Below are 15974 nucleotides of genomic sequence, written 5' to 3' on the forward strand. Positions count from 1 at the left end.
GGAAACATGCATTTAAAAACAAACAAACAAACAAAACCCAACAAACATAAGCAACTACAGCTTTGTATTGGCCACGCTGCCATTAATGTTTCTGCTAAATACTGTATCCATTGTGCCTTTATGTATAAACCTATCTTTTAGGACATGTCAGTGCAGTCAGCAGCATCCTTCAGTTTTATGCACTCAATCACTTGTGTTTTGGTTTTATTTTACGTTTTTAAAGCTGGTGCTCAAGCCTAGCAGGTTGTTCTTTCAAGGAATTAAAATTCAGGCATCTTCTTTTTTGAAAAAACTAAAGACTGATTCTCCAGTAAAACAACTACAGGAATCATAAACCTGCTTTCCTCTATGCTGTGGAATTCCCAGGGCTATTCCCCCTCTCACACACACACACACACACACTCACTCACTGTGGGCTCAGCTCTTTGGATTGGTAGTAAGTTCATGTGCCATGAGAACGTATGCATGATTTGGCTAAGGATTTCTCACTCTAACAAATAAGAAACATTAGACCAATTTCTTATTGCATAAGGCTTTAGCAAGCGGAAGTTGCTTATTAAATTCTGTTCTCTAGATGATGCTTTGACATCTTTGTTGCTAGCAGTGTTTTAGTTATGTTTTGAAAGTTGAATATAGTTTACATTTTTGACCTGCTTCTAATTTTACTAGTTTGATTCTTCTTCCTCCTCGGAAGGAGAAGTCATTCCTCTTACATTAAGATCAGGCTTGCTCTTAATACGGGACTTGCATGGAACTTGAAAACTATAGTTCGGAGCTCTTGTGAATTTGTGATATCACATTTGTGTCACTTGACCAAGCATGATTTTGTCAGGAATTTAGGAGAGACTATAGCAAGCTTTTTATCTTGATTAAGTATAATTTTTATTTCTACAACTGTTGCTTCCTTGTGGAAGGAACCTGGAATGAAAGGGTCAAAAAACTAGCTGTTAAGATACAAACACAATGGCAGAATTCTGATGCTAGCTTTCTGGTTTGGGTTATGATGGGTTTGAAACAGGTTCTCAGTCTTCATGTTCACCTCCACACGCTGTTTTCCTTCATATAGTGGAAGAATGCTGGCAGCTTCTTTGTGAAATAGGAATGGGGATATTTCCAAGAGTCTCATGCACACCGAGAAGCAGAGGAGACTAGAGGTAGCTTGTCAAGTATGGCTCAGAGTCCACTGAATATAAAGAATTCCATTTGGCACTGACAAGATACTGCCTCCGTTTGAAGGCAGACAGTGTGCTGCTACTTACAGAGTCTCATAGACTTGATGTTACTGGATTTTCATTTGCATCTTGCTTTTACATTTATACATGCACAAGCAGAGATTGTCCAGTAATGTAAAAGGACTGTCTTTGTTTGAATTTTAAGTAAGGAAACTTTCTTAACCGTTACTGCCTGAGCCTTTAAACACGTTCAGTACTCAGGTTCTTTCCTCAACACAGTGTATATGCAGCATGAAACTGCCATGCTGCAACAGGTCATCAGCTTGTGTTTTTAGTTTTCTTAACAAAACTGCTGCTGCAGTACGAAGCAAAATTTACTTTGCCCAGTTTGCTGAGATACATATCCAAGTTCTCAGCTTTTTGTATTAACTGAATAGATTGATGAGAAGTTCAAGAAAAATGTGAACAATCTAGTTGCAGAGGATTGTTTATTTGGGAAAGGAAAAAAAGTTTATTCTCATTTCATGTGTAAGAATACATTTTCAACTATGTCCTTTTAGGTGAACAGTATTAGCAGTCTCCATCAGATATAGGTACTATTCAAGCATCTGTTTTGTGTTGCCAGCTGTGTTTGCTTATATGATGCTAATTTTCCTTTTCTTTCTTTGTCTCTTGTGGGCAAGCAGAAGTGTGCACACATGCAAGGGACTTAACAGTGTGGGAACTTAACAGAGAGAGAATGAGCGCTTGCATATGTTCTCTATGCTGGATTTAAACTTTCCTTAGATAGTTCTGATGTTCTTGAAATAATTGAGTTCTTAGACAAATTTCCTGTTCTTATTTTAAGCCTCAAGTGAAACTAGTTTTACCTGTCAATATACTTAAACTGGGCAGTAGTCAGCTGGAACTTTGGGACAGTGGTAAATTAAATTAAAGCTGCTTTAGTCTTATGAGCCATTTATGTGACGGCTGAGAGACGTAAACTCCTCTAGATGGGAAATAGGATAGAGGTGTATTAGAGTTTCTTAACATCAGCTATTGCTTATAATTGATCCCTACCTAGAGTACTAATCCCATATTTCTGCAGCGAAGGAGAACCCATTTCACATACCTTTTAGGTCCTGAACTCCCCAAAGCAAGGGAGGGAACCTTAAAAATAAAATTTTAAAAAGGAAGGAGAAAAGGCAAATAACTTTTTATTTTGCATAGGCTACAAATCAAGTGCAGATGAGCCGCACATCAGTAGTTTGTCGCTGTATGGAAGCACTTCTCCCTGTGGGTGGATGGGTGAGCTATTACAGAATTTGTATTAGGATCTGTTTCTATAAAATGTTATTTATTGCAAATCATATAGTATTGTAACTGGAACCATTTCTGAGCTGAAATCACTACATTTATGTAACTACTAATAAAGTTTTGTCTTTCCTTCTAGGAGCTTGTCAGGTACTCTTTCAGATACGGTATCCTGTATCCTCCACACTCAGGTCAGGCTAATAGAGATATGTTGTATTGCCATAGCTTATGTCTGTACTCAAACACAAAAGCAGTACAATATCTGATCCCTTCCCTTCCTGCTGACAAAAGCAAAACAATATCTTTTTTTCAGAGAAATAACATAATTCAGTACATCAGAGAGCAGAAAAAATAATTACTGTAGTTCACAGCAAGAGTTTCCATGTGGTACTTGTCCTTGGGTTTAATTGGCTGTGTGTAAATATTGACCAGTGCTCATGACAAGTGTGGGAATTTCACAAGTTTTGTGGCTTATTCTATAGCAAACCCAATACTTGAGTGTTTTTAAGCACAATGGTTGCTTTGCAGTAATCAGAGATAGTAGTGTGCAATATAACCCAAAATACTGCTGTTAGCTAGGGGTAGATTATGCTCCCTGTTTCCAAACTGGAAAAGAAAAATCCATGGAACGGTGTGTGTGAAGTTTGTGCTAAATCTTGATAATAAAAAGTACTATGAGATACAAGTGTCTCTCTGTAAGGAAAAAAATATACACCATAAAAGCAACTTTACTTGTATTTGGCTACATGATGCCAAAGTGTACGTGGTACCTCTTAAAATGCTTGACTCCTACAAGGGAATACTGTCTGCCGAATGAGTTAATGAGAGAGAGCGTCCTTCATTGAAGAATGGAACCTGCCCCTTATTGCACTGCACGTTTCAGTAACATCAGTAGCCTCCCCCCTCCCCTTGGAGGAGGCTGATGCACATCTCTATGGGTTTGTGCCACAGAAGATTGTCAGTAGTGATTCCTGAACAAGCCAGTTGTGCTGAGCAGCTTCGACATCACTGATAAAAGCGAATAAACCACCAACTTCTAGTGTTTTGGAAGGCAGGGAGTTTTGACATTGAAAGTGCTTTTTTAAACAAGTGCTAAAATTCACTTAGAACTTCTGAACACATTACATAAACCTTTGAAGATAACTCTACCCTTCCATAAGCAGTAGGGCTGAGACAAAGGGCATGACCATTTACAGCAAGACAGTTACTTCAATGCCAAGTCAAAGCACGGAGCGTCTTTTACTTACAGGATTGCCCAACTCCCAACATGTGCCTGATTGATCTTCAGAACAGTAAAAGCTGTTTTACTCTCTGCAAACCAGGTTAAACTGCAGCTTATGTTCTGTGGCTTAATCATGAAAGCACAACTAATCATAAAAGCATAAAATGTTTCTAAAATCACCACTGCCTGAGAAAGAGGCTGCAGAACACTAGCCTGCTTAAACATTTCCTTCATCTCAGTGACAAGTGCCATCTGCCAGCTACTGTAAGCAATACTAAGACTGATTGTCTATCTTCACTGGTATTGGATCAGTGTTACCAGCCTCCTCACTTATTCCAAGCACCCAAGGTAACTTTGCCAGCTTAGCATAACAATGTACCAGCGTTATCTATAGTGACTTGCCAGAAAAAGCTTGAGCACTGTGATCGGAGATAATTTCTGCCAATTTAAGCTAAAAATGTTAGTATCTAGTAGAACAGGTAAAGATAGCTTAAGAGTTTACTACACAAAGAAGACACACAAAGTGGGGGGTGTCAAACAAAGGGCAGTGTGGGAAAATAAAATAGAAATTGGCCATGACTGATTTGGGTTGGAAATTAGAAGACAGTTTCTGAGGGTTCAAAACTGTATTAGCTAAATGGAAATTTAAAAGCTTCCAAAAATCTATTTTAAATCTTAATAAATGAAGTAAAGAATTATGCAAGTAATCATATCCTGAAAGCAGGGAAAGACACTCTGATCCACAAAGCTTATATCTTGTGGTAATACGTTTGATTCAGCATAGAAGACTTACATACGAAATGACTGATGGCATTTTACTGTGTCAAAATAGTCTCATCTATTTTACTTAGATTCAATAGGCTGTAATTGGGGTAACCCAGATCTTATACCTCACCAACATGTGGATGCAAAGAAGTGTCTTTTTTCCAGCACTAAATCTGACAGAACAAAAAATTCTGTGCAGATCCAAGACTGAACTTAATGTGGCTGCTATCAGTTTGTCAACTCAATATTGAATAAGGTATTATAATAAACCACAAAATCCAGTGCTGTCACAGAACTTATTTATTAACTGAAAACATATTTTCCATCACAGTTTTAATATCCAGAAATTGCTAAACTGTCACAAGTGTAATAAACATAAATGAGGTGTGAGAATTCAAGTATATCTTTTGTTGAAGAATCACAGCTTTTTCTATGAAGACAACTTTAGGATTATTTTGTGCTTAACTGATGTTGACCTTACTGACACAATGATACTATGCTGGAATCCAACCACAATCCAATCTAGACAAAGGTATTCTTAAAGTTTATTAACATACTTTATCTTTAATTATGGTTTGTGCTTGTTATCAGGCATAGTAAAAGGTATTATTTGCTACCAAAAAAGTAAACATTTACTCATTAATTTTAACAGTGCTATTCTCAGGAAAGACATCAAGATTTAAGATGCACCAATGCATTGAGATCAGTAACTCTGCAATTAATAGAGCAGCAGGTTAAAGAATTTATCCTCCACCTGCGCTGTCCCAAGAAGTACACCCACATTCAAGACTGCACTGTCATACTGCAGTAAATGAGATAACTTTAATTTAGGCCTTATACTGCAGTTCACAGGCAGAAATATTTTAAGTTGTGCAGTTGTGGTATGCAGGCACCAAGTTATGACCTTCTTCTGCCTAGTTAATCTTTCCAGTAAGAACATATTGGCAGCCAAGGCTGGCAAACAGCTTCCTCTTCCACAACACTGTATTCCCCAAATTCAGGCAGGCTCTGCACTCGGTAGTGTAAGCTTATAAGTTGGCTATAAGAAAGCTTCTTGCAACTAGTGTAGAAATAGGCCATTCTTTTTTTTGTTCTTGGCAACAAGCACAAATGCTGCAACTGGTAACGGTATTAAGTCCTCACTATCTTAAATGTGCATTTTTGGTGCATTGGAAATTATTGGAAGGGCAGTAAGTGTCCTTTAACCACCCTTTTCTTGGCATGATGCACACACACTCTACTGACAGTTCATGTGCTCCAGACCCACCTGGTCTCAAGTGTTACACAAATATAACCATAAAAAATATTTAGAAATAAAAAGTAGCAGTCAATGCTACCTTATGTGCGCTTTAAAAAACTCCCGTGAAACTCAGTTCTGGCTTGCTTCCCCCTCACCACCCCACCAAGTCTTGTGTTATCTGGTACCTCTTGGCCTGATTGGATAGAATACCTTAAAATATTCCATTTCACAAGGTACATTCATTAGTGTATAGGAAGAAGAGCTCTGTTGCCTTCTTTTATTTTTAATAATTAATGGGTAAAGCCCCACCAAATAAAGTTAACCAACACAGGAAACAAAATTTATACCCTTTAGCCTCTGCAGTGCTGATTTATTAACAATGTACATTTTTTAAAGTACTTCCTTTGACTTTCATTAAAATAATGTTTAAACAACATTGTTTATTTTGAATTAAGGAAGCTTTACATCATCTTTTGAAGATGACAAAATACTGAGGTGATGTGTAGAAGTCTCACCTCTATCACTTCTATTTAAATCTTTATTAGGTCACACGTTAGCCATGTTCAAAGTGTTTTAAACCTTTCTCCCTAGTTGACACCTGTGTAACCACTCCTTGTCTTGGACTGTCCTGTTCCCAGGACTGCTGGGGCTCACAGACATGAAACAAGGGGTGCAAGCTGTCAGGCACAAATTACAGCCCTTTGCTCAGAAGCCCAAAGCTGCACAGCTGGCAGCTCTGCAGCCAGCATTAATATGCACTGAAAAAGATGTCGTTTGCCTGCATGGATACCCAGCTTAAGCTAAAAGCAATTCCTCTCCTTTCTTCCACAATTAAAAAAAAAAAAAAAGACACACCTGATTCTAAAAGAAGGTCACAACCACATTAGAAAACATATTTACACAAAATTCTAATGGGAGACTGCCTTCCCCAAAGCATCCCACATCCACGCTGAAACCATCAGAGGCAGTAGAAAATAGTGGTCTAGTTTCCCCTTGCCATAGGTTACGATCTATTTTCATTATGCACAAGTCTCCAAGTCCTCCCAGTTACACAGGGGTAATCCAACAAGAATAAATGTGGATTCTTCCCTACTGATTACTAAAAATGATGGACATTGTGATCATATTGCTGAAAAACTGAATGTATACAGAACATGTAAAATTATGTGGCAGCACAGAATACAGCAAATATCTCTACACATACAGAACAGGGTTGCTTAGTTGTAAAGGTGGTAGAAGTTGAATTCATACATATTTCTGGTTCAAGAAGCTTACTAAAACTACAACACTCTGTTCCAAGCTCTTAGGATTGTGCTTTATGAAGATTTTTACAAGCCTCCAAAGCAGACATATTTTATTTCTAAGTATTCATCGATGCCATATTTTGAACCTTCTCGCCCTAAGCCAGACTCTTTTACCCCACCAAAAGGACCCTCCACCGAGGAGATTATTCCTTCATTAACACCGACCATTCCAACTTCCAGCTGTTCTGCCACTCTCCAGATCTGAGCTGGATCCTGGGAGTAGAAATATCCTGCCATGCAGACACAGAGATACCGGAATGAAAATTAAAATCAAGAAGCACAATTGCAGAAGAGTATAAAAAAAAGACTTATTGACATTGAAAATCATCACCCTGTAACACTAAAGCTCATAAAACCACACAAATGCATTTGTCTGATGGAAACACGTACCTGCTAAACCTACATTAGCTGCGTTAGCTATAACAATAGCTTCTGCTTCAGTCTCAAATCTGTCAATATAAAGAGAAAAAATACAAATGAGCCCTGCAGTTCATCTACTGTCTTGCAGACTGACAAGAAAGCAGCCTTATCAGAAGTAAAAAAGTCAAGATGCAAAACATCTAATTTAATTGGACTTTGAAACAATGGAGGACTTTCCATCACTTCTCTTAATTTAAACTGCAGTTAAGTTGTTAAAATTGCCTTTATCCTCCCTCAGTACTGGTACCTAAAACATTTACTTCACATGGGTTAGCCCACTGATTTTCCATCAGAAAAACTTAGGACTAGCAAATCACATGAAAAACTGCAAAGTCCTGCCTCCTAGTTCATACTACAAATCATGAAAATGATGGTTTTGATGCTATCCACCCTTGCCTCACTGCTAATACAATTGAAAATAAAATACTTTTCAAAAAGTTGAAGAGATGCTAAAATCAAGTCAAGAGAGAGAAACAAACAAACCACATGCCCAAAGAATGTTTTTGCATGTGTATCCCAGTCTTATTACAAGACTTGTGTGATCATACAATATCTTTTGGCAAACTGTTATTCTGATCTTATTTATTCAAAATAATCTCTCATTGTTTTTTTTAATTGCTATTTTTAATCTCGAAAATGGATAATCTTACTTGATAACTGGTGCTAAAGGACCGAATGTCTCCTCTTGGGTGCAAAGCATTTTTGTTGTAACGTTACTAAGTAATGTTGGCTCAAAGAAATTCTTCCCCAAGCTGTGTCGTTTCCCTCCAGTCACAACAGATGCTCCTTGAGAAACTGCATCATTAATATGTCTCTCTACCTGAGGTACGCAAAACAAAAATTTTAAAGTCAGCATGTAGGAATGAAAAATAGTGTATGTTCCACTGAAGAAATAATACTCCCCACTATTAAATAGAAGATTTAGAAGAGAGAGTTCGAATTTCCAGAAGACCATTTGCAGTACTATTTAAAATTTCTCTGGAATTTTTATTTATCTCAGTCTACCATAATTTCAGAGGGATAATTTATGAGTATGGACCCGTCTCATGGATATTAGAGATTCAGCTTTTCTGTTGAAATTAAATATTACATCTAACAAGAGAAAAAGTCTTTGCAGGGCTAAGAAGTACACCTGATATTGGTGATCACGCACTATGAAAACAGAAGTACATGAATGTCATTTAAAGAGAAACAACTTTCAAGGTGATACTGGCAACAACATTTTCTACCCCCTATATCTACAATTCATCCAAAGACAAGAACGTAAAGAGAAAACTAAAGTACCAGTTTCCACCTAGATTACTGTCTTTGGAAATTACAGAAAGACAGTGACTATACACAGTGCTTGCTTATTTGTATATATAGATGTATATGATACACAGACATACACTATACTTCTGTGATGCACAAAAGGAAGGCATGAAGGAAAGAAATTAAAGTATTGTATCATTTGTCTCCCCAAAACCTCAGAATATTTTCATATTCTGTTGTTTTGTAAACAGAATGAATCTGGCAGCGTTCAAGTATAATGGGATTCAAACCAAGCCTGCATATAACTGAGCTACAGGACCGTAGAAAGTATGAATCACATTAGTTAATAATCTTTAACCCCAGGAAGGGTGAAATACTATAGAAAATGTGACTTAATGTGATTAAAAAAAAAATCCTGGAGTCATGAATCATCCAAAATGGAAGACCCAAACCATGCATGTAGGGTTTCAAGTGATTACAACATCCAGAGCTCTGGTATTTTTAATTGAAATGTATTATTTTGCTTAGCTTTCGCAAAGAGAAGCACTGTTCTTCAAAATAAGTTGTCATTCACAGTGCTTCACAATTGGAGGATCACCACACAACTCTGACAGTGTATCCAGTTTCAGTAAATGTTCTTGAGACCAGCTAGGAAGTAACCAGGAGAAATGAGTTTTTCCTAAAAGAGGAACCTCTTTTTCCCTCAATGGAAATAGGGGAATGGTACATTAACTGGCCACATCTGTTCGTCTATACATATACACAGACTGGGAGAACAGAACACACTTCCAGCCACACTGCAAATACACTCTAACAAACGAAGCATGAAAAAAGTGAAATATAAATCTAAAGTTACTCTAGGATCATAAAAAGGAAATTAAGATGTGAAAAACGAAATCTGTTATTTATACCTTCTCCACTGCTTTTTCATTAATTAGCGGCCCTTGGGTAGTTTTTGCATCAAATCCATTTCCAACATGTAGTTCTCTTTCTATAGCTTTAGCAAACTTTTCCACAAATTTGTCATGGATTCCTTTTTGCACCAGGAAACGGTTTGTGCAAACACAGGTCTGAAAACAAACATGAAAAACAAACAGTAGTTTATATTGTATTTAATCCATCCATGTTCATTCTGGCCTCCGTGCCACAGTGTCAGGTTACTAGAGTGATGTGTCCTCTGCCTCTTCTTCTTCACCCTAAGCTCTTACCTTGCTTTGCCATCTCTTTCATCACCCCTCTTACTTTAGAAATACAACTTTAACAAGCTGTCAGTGCATGAAATATGCCACAATGCTACATTTAAGTCACTTAACTTCGGAAAAGGTTTTGTGAGTTACATGGATTCTGATGTATGGATCAACCAAGGTCCAGAACCTGCAAAAAATACCTTCCAATTAGACTGCAGAATCCTGAACTGACCAGCAGAACCCCAAATCACACTTGGTGATGTGCATTTATTTTTCCTAAGTCCTTCATTATCTAAGTTTGAATTGGCTTTCTTCCTGCAATTTAAGTGCTTTGAATGGCCTACTTATCTGTGCTACCCCTTTGCTCTGACTGCATCCTATTTTGATTGCTACAGCCTCTCAAAAGTAACAGCTACTTTATCCTTCTATGCAGCAGCCGAGGTGCCTTTTATGTTAGATCTTGTCTGATCTGTATCTGATCACTCAGTGGTCCACGTCCACATTCCATTCTATTTTGTTTCCTTTCTTTCTTGCCAAGATTAGTCTTATGTTTTCCCAACCAAATGACCTCCCGATCCCAATGAAAACTTGCTGCTTCTCCCAGGTTGGAGATCGTCAACTTCATGTTCATGTCTAGAGGTAATGCTCACAAAGCTGGAGCAGTCTCCACACAGCCCTGTTCAGCTGACTGTTAGGGAAAGTGATGGTCTTAAACATTTTTTTACTCTAAGTAAAATACATTTAAAACAATGTACACTTGAAGCCTGTCTATCACTTATTTAAAGCTACTTATTATGGAAAAATCTATCCATGAGTGTCTTAACAGATTTCAATCCCCTTAACTCCTGCTGGGTGCTTTCAGAACACAAAAAAAGACTTGAATTGAACACACAATCTTACACATAGAAACATTTATAATTAGACTTGAAGCCTTTATTTTAAAAAATGGCTAGGCAGGTTATAAAACATAATCCTGAGACTTGAGGCAGGATGGTGCCTTTTCATAGCTCAAGTTCTCCAATAAATTTAATTCTGACAAAGCACATGACAAAATGCTTTATCGCTTCTCATGCTCTTGCAAGGGGTTCTAATGAACCTTTTCCTTCTCAGTGATATTATAGACTGCCAAGTATAAAATACATGGTATTTTACAGTGTTGTTATTCAGACTTGCTGATAACTTGCCCAGAGCCATGTGCCGCTCCAGCATCCTCCTCTTCGTAATTAAGTGTTCTATGCTTTCCTTTTTCATAAAATAGCTTATTTACAGCTTCAGCTATACGTACGGCTCTTCGTTTTGCAGAAACAATGACAAAAACATTACTCTTACCTGACCTGAGTTCCTATACTTAGAAGCAAGGGCTCCTGCAACAGCACGGTCCACATCGGCACTGTCAAACACTATAAAAGGAGCGTGGCCTCCAAGCTCCATGGAAACTCGCTTCACCGTACCAGCTGCATGTTTCAGCAATATCTGTGCACAACAGAGGAGACACAGAAACCTGTACCTCTACCAGATGTGAACTGTGGAACCACAGACAGAAGGCAGTGAAAACCTTAACTCTGTCAGGGAATTAATCTGCATCTTTAATGCTAGATCATCTGTTTTCTCCTGCGACAAAAGTGAGGACTACTTTCCTTTATTTAAATTTTAGAGATGAAATTCTGGCCAAGAAATAATGAAGAGAAGAAATTTCACCCACTTTAGTTCAGGTCACGCTTTTATACAGTAATATTGTCACTCTTGTTTGCTTGTTCTTTATCGGTACTAAAAATCTTGACTAGTCTTACAAAATTTTTCCAAGATCTGACGGAATTTGGCATTAAGATTTGCCTTGATACCAGACTTTTTCTTCATTCTGCATACAGTCATCTTCTAGCCACACTCTGCAGTTTTATTGATTTCCTTAGAGATGGTGACAAGATTGCTTACTGATTATGGTGGACAGGAGAGGTTCAATTGCAAAAGAAGGCTCTGTATAAAGGCACACACTTTCACCCTTCTTTTCTAGTATAACCATAGTAATAATCTGCAAGAATATGCTGTGCACTTATGTACCTTTCCTGTTGCTGTAGAGCCAGTGAAAGATATTTTGGCTACCAAAGGATCAGTGCACAGAACTTCCCCTACAGCTGGTGCCTGTTGTCTGGAACAAGGAACAACGTTATACACTCCTGCTGGAATTCCAGCCTGGTTTGCAAGCTGCAACAAAAGAAACACAGAATTTGCATTATCAGTGCATTTTGTATGAGGAATAGTCACTTAATTTTGTTTACTGTTTTGAAGAAACCAGTAAGTCAATGGAAGCCAAAAGTGCATAGCACAACTAGTAACAGATGCCATGGTGTCAGGACAGCAGCTTTGCTCAGGTTTAAGCTGTCTGTCATTTAGAGCCACCAAAGGAAAGATGAGTTCTCCTTGAGGCTCTAGACTGTATTAGAGGTAACTTCAGAAATTCTTACTAACCTAAAACCTCTTGATCAAGTCAGCCAGTCTGCCTTTCCTTCACGTACAGAGCTGGCCAAAGCTATGTTTAAAGCCTCTGACTCCCTGTTTACAGCTTCAGCCCACTGCTAAAGCCAAGCTTGGCATAAACACTCACCTCCCCAAGAGCTAATGCTGATAGAGGTGTGTCCTCTGCAGGTTTCACTACCACTGTACAGCCAGCTGCCAGAGCTGCTCCAACCTTCCGGGTAATCATAGCACTGGGGAAATTCCACTAGGATGAGAGAAAAAAGTACAACCAAAGTTGGGGAAATTTTACCTCCTGTTTTTGAAGAAATAGCTGACATTTGCTGTAATTATGCAATAGCCTAAATAACTCTGCATGATGTGCTTTGTCCCAAGTGAACACTACAATGAACCACTGCCAGCCCAAGAAGCAGCGATTACAAGGTAGAAAAGAAACTCTACAGGGGTGTTTGCCAGGGCTGGAGGAGCCGTAAGGCCAAAGCCCCATTCTTTGGGCTGAACTGACAACCTTCACAATTTGAAAAATTCAGCTGTGCTTACTGGGGTTATAATGGCTGCCACTCCTACTGGCTGCTTCAGCACCAGGATTCTTCTGTCTTTCGCAGATGCTGGAATGACATCTCCGTAAACCCGGCGAGCTTCCTCCGCAAACCACTCCAGAAACGAGGCAGAATACAAGATTTCACCTTGTGCTTCTTTCAGAGGCTTCCCCTTTGATTAAATCATATTGAAGATACACTGTAAGCAGCAGACTGGTACAATAAAAAGAAATTCAAGTCATTTTGGAGTTCCTGTTCTTTTTGGAGTACTTTATAATCCTCTATCATGTACACTGTGATCTCCAAAAAGGACTATATGATCGCAGCAGCAATAGTTGTGCGGCTTCAATATACTGTCATTGTATAGTCAACATTTTGTATGTTGTTCCTGGATTCATACCTGCCCCAGACAAGGAGGAAATAGCAAATGTATTTACAAACTCCGCAGTTAGCTGCTACTACTGTTCTGAAGAAGATGTAAGTCCTGGCAAAACAGTTAAAAGTCATGGCAAAACAATTTAAAGTTCATGCCAGGGATGTTTGTTTTTGTGAGTATTACTTTGGACTACCTCCAGGTTCGATCGCACGGACTGAATGGCCATCAGCAGCTGGGACACCACACCGCAGCTGCTGAAGCATCTTCCAGCATGGTTTTATCCGAAAGAATACCAGCCTGTGAGCTCCCAGATTGCTCTGTGATGCAAACCAAAGTACAGAGTGAATCCAACTTCTACATTTGCTTTAGAAGTACTGCAATTTCTTCAATGCAGTCAATGAAAATGATAAAACACAAACATTTCTGCTATGATGACCATGGTCTGGGCTGATGTATGCTTTTGAAACCATGAAGCACAACGTGGGTCTGATTTCCACCAGATTGTTAGGTATTACTGTCATCAAAATAATGCATTACATGTTATGTCAGAAAGACAAATGTTTGGAATATTTTCCAATGACCTACCCTGTTTCCCTAAAAATAAGACCTACCCCGAAATTAAGCCCTAGCATAATTTTTCAGGATTTTTGAGGATGCTCAAAATATAAGCCCTACTCCAAAAATAAGCTCTAGTTGCAGTTCAGAATAAAGTGAATTTAAATAGTGTCCAGGCAGCTATACAGGAAAAAAAGTAAAATTAATTGACAGTAGAATGCAGCAGGACAGACAGACCCTTCAGTAAGAAAAGCGGACACCTGACAAACAACTGACAACTGCGTTACCAATGCACTAGAAGCATGCTACATGGACAAGAGGTGCTCATTTATGGAAACCGCTATTGCTAGACATGAGAAACTGGGGCCAATGGTTCTAAACGAAATAAGAGTCACAAGAAATTCACGATGGAATTCAGGGTTTGGAGAGTTATGATGATGTTCCAGCATGTGATGTGACTATATGTGAATAAATGTTGATTTTTTTTGTTCGAGAATAAATGTAGATTGTTGTTAATGGAAAAATAAGACATCCCCTGAAAATATGCCCTATCATCTATATGCACCTATATGCCCTATCACCTGTATGAACCTTTTGCAGCATAAATTAATATAAGACCCTGTCTTATTTTCAGGGAAACGGGGTAACAGAGCGATGTGAATGCACAATGAGCATGACAGGCTCAACTTTTTTTAAGTAATGGAAAAATACATGGTGGCTAAGTGGTGAAATGCATACGGGGCGTTTTGACGGCTGTCAGCTTTATACCAATGCCAACATTTCCGAAAAGGCTGAAGGCCGGCAGCGCGCACCCCCGCGCTGCCCCGGCAAACTCACGTTCTCGGCCGTTATGATCCTGGCCAGCTCGTCCTTGTTCTCCAGCATCAGCTCGTACCACCTGCGGAGCCGCCCGCTCCTCTCCTGGGGACAGACAAGGCAGCCGTGGCCGCCGCCCGCAGGGAGGCCGCGCCGCTTGCGACCAGCCTCTCCGCGGGGGAAGCGGAGCCGCGAAAACCCGCGGGGCGGCCCCGCAGCCCGCCGGTCCGCACCTGCCCGCCCCGGCCGCCTCCCGCCCGCGGTCCCCCCGCCGCCATCTTCCGCCGCCGCTCACCTTGGCGGGGAGGCGGCCCCAGGCGGCGCCGGCTTCGTGTGCGGCCCGCACGGCCGCCCGCGCCTCGGCCGGCCCGCAGTCGGCCACCCGGCCGAGCTCCTCGCCGCTGGCCGGGTCCTGCACGGGGAAAGCGGCGGGCGTCTCTAGCCAGCGGCCGCCCACCAGGCCGCCCCGGCGCACCAGGGCGGCGGGCAGCGCCGAGCTACCGCGCCGCGCCGCCGCAGGACCCGGGGCCGGCGGGGGGAGACGGAGGAGGCGGCGGCGGGCGGCGGCAATCCGCTGCGGCAGGAGGCTCGCCATGGCCGTGCACCGGCGACAGGCGGCGGAGCCCGGAGCGAGCCCGCCTGCACCGCCCCGGGGGAGGGGCCGCGCCACAAGCGGCCTCTCGCGGCGGAGCTGGGCGGTGGGCGGGTGGCGGTGTTTGTTCTGCCATTGCAGGGGTAGCGGCGCGGGACTGTGAGGGGCTTCTCAGTCGGGTGTCCCCAGCCCCGCTGAGACCCCGCTCCGGAGGGAGAGGGCGGGATTGTGCGTGGTGGTTTGGCTGCAGAAGCACCGGCCCCCGGGAGGCTGAGGTCGCCCTGGGCCACTGGCCCTCGCCACCGGCTCCCGCGGCAGCCGCGGTCGGTCTCTGGCCCGGGGGCCGTGCGGAGCCCCTGCCCGGCGCCACCGCCTCGCTGGGGCCGGCGTGGCCCGGCACGGCCAGCCAAGCTCACAGCCGTACGTGTGGCAGCAGCGCTCATCATCGCCCCCTGTAGAGAAATCAGGCTTTCAGTCCGGATCGTAAAACCCAAACTTCAGTGTGCGATGTCCTATCAGCTCACCAAAGCTTACGAATTTGTATTGCGTGCAACTAAGGAGCTATTGTGTTTCTACCAATGCCGCTTTGGCAATAGGCTCTGTTTTTCTGGGAACTCTGGCATAGCTGTTGTACGGCAAACACATCATGAGCCGGATGAACTGTGGGATGCTGTTCTCTGCCGTGCTTTTGTATGTTAACAGAAACCTCGCTGCTGCTGCGCAGTGATGGCAGTGACACTGCCCTAACCCAGAGGTACTACAGAATTCAG

At 41.3% G+C, this 15974-nt stretch overlaps 1 protein-coding gene across 2 annotated transcripts; it reads right to left on the reverse strand.

Moving 5' to 3' along the window:
• Positions 1-4746: 4746 nt before the first annotated feature.
• ALDH5A1 (aldehyde dehydrogenase 5 family member A1) lies at positions 4747-15209 on the reverse strand. Of its 2 annotated transcripts, XM_080339542.1 has the most exons (10): positions 14908-15209; positions 14634-14717; positions 12867-13037; positions 12457-12573; positions 11913-12056; positions 11184-11327; positions 9579-9737; positions 8067-8236; positions 7387-7445; positions 4747-7226 (listed from the first exon to the last, which is right to left on the reverse strand). In XM_080339542.1, exons 1-10 carry the CDS (start codon positions 15205-15207, stop codon positions 7021-7023), a joined length of 1554 nt encoding a protein of 517 aa, XP_080195668.1. In that variant the 5' UTR covers positions 15208-15209; the 3' UTR covers positions 4747-7020. The 2 variants fall into 2 exon arrangements, with proteins under 2 accessions (XP_080195668.1, XP_080195669.1); XM_080339543.1 differs by lacking the exon at positions 7387-7445.
• Between the last annotated feature and the right edge of the window lie 765 nt (positions 15210-15974).

The sequence above is a fragment of the Nesoenas mayeri genome, assembly GCF_963082525.1.
Source record: "Nesoenas mayeri genome assembly, chromosome: 2".
Classification (NCBI taxonomy): Eukaryota; Metazoa; Chordata; class Aves; order Columbiformes; family Columbidae; genus Nesoenas; species Nesoenas mayeri.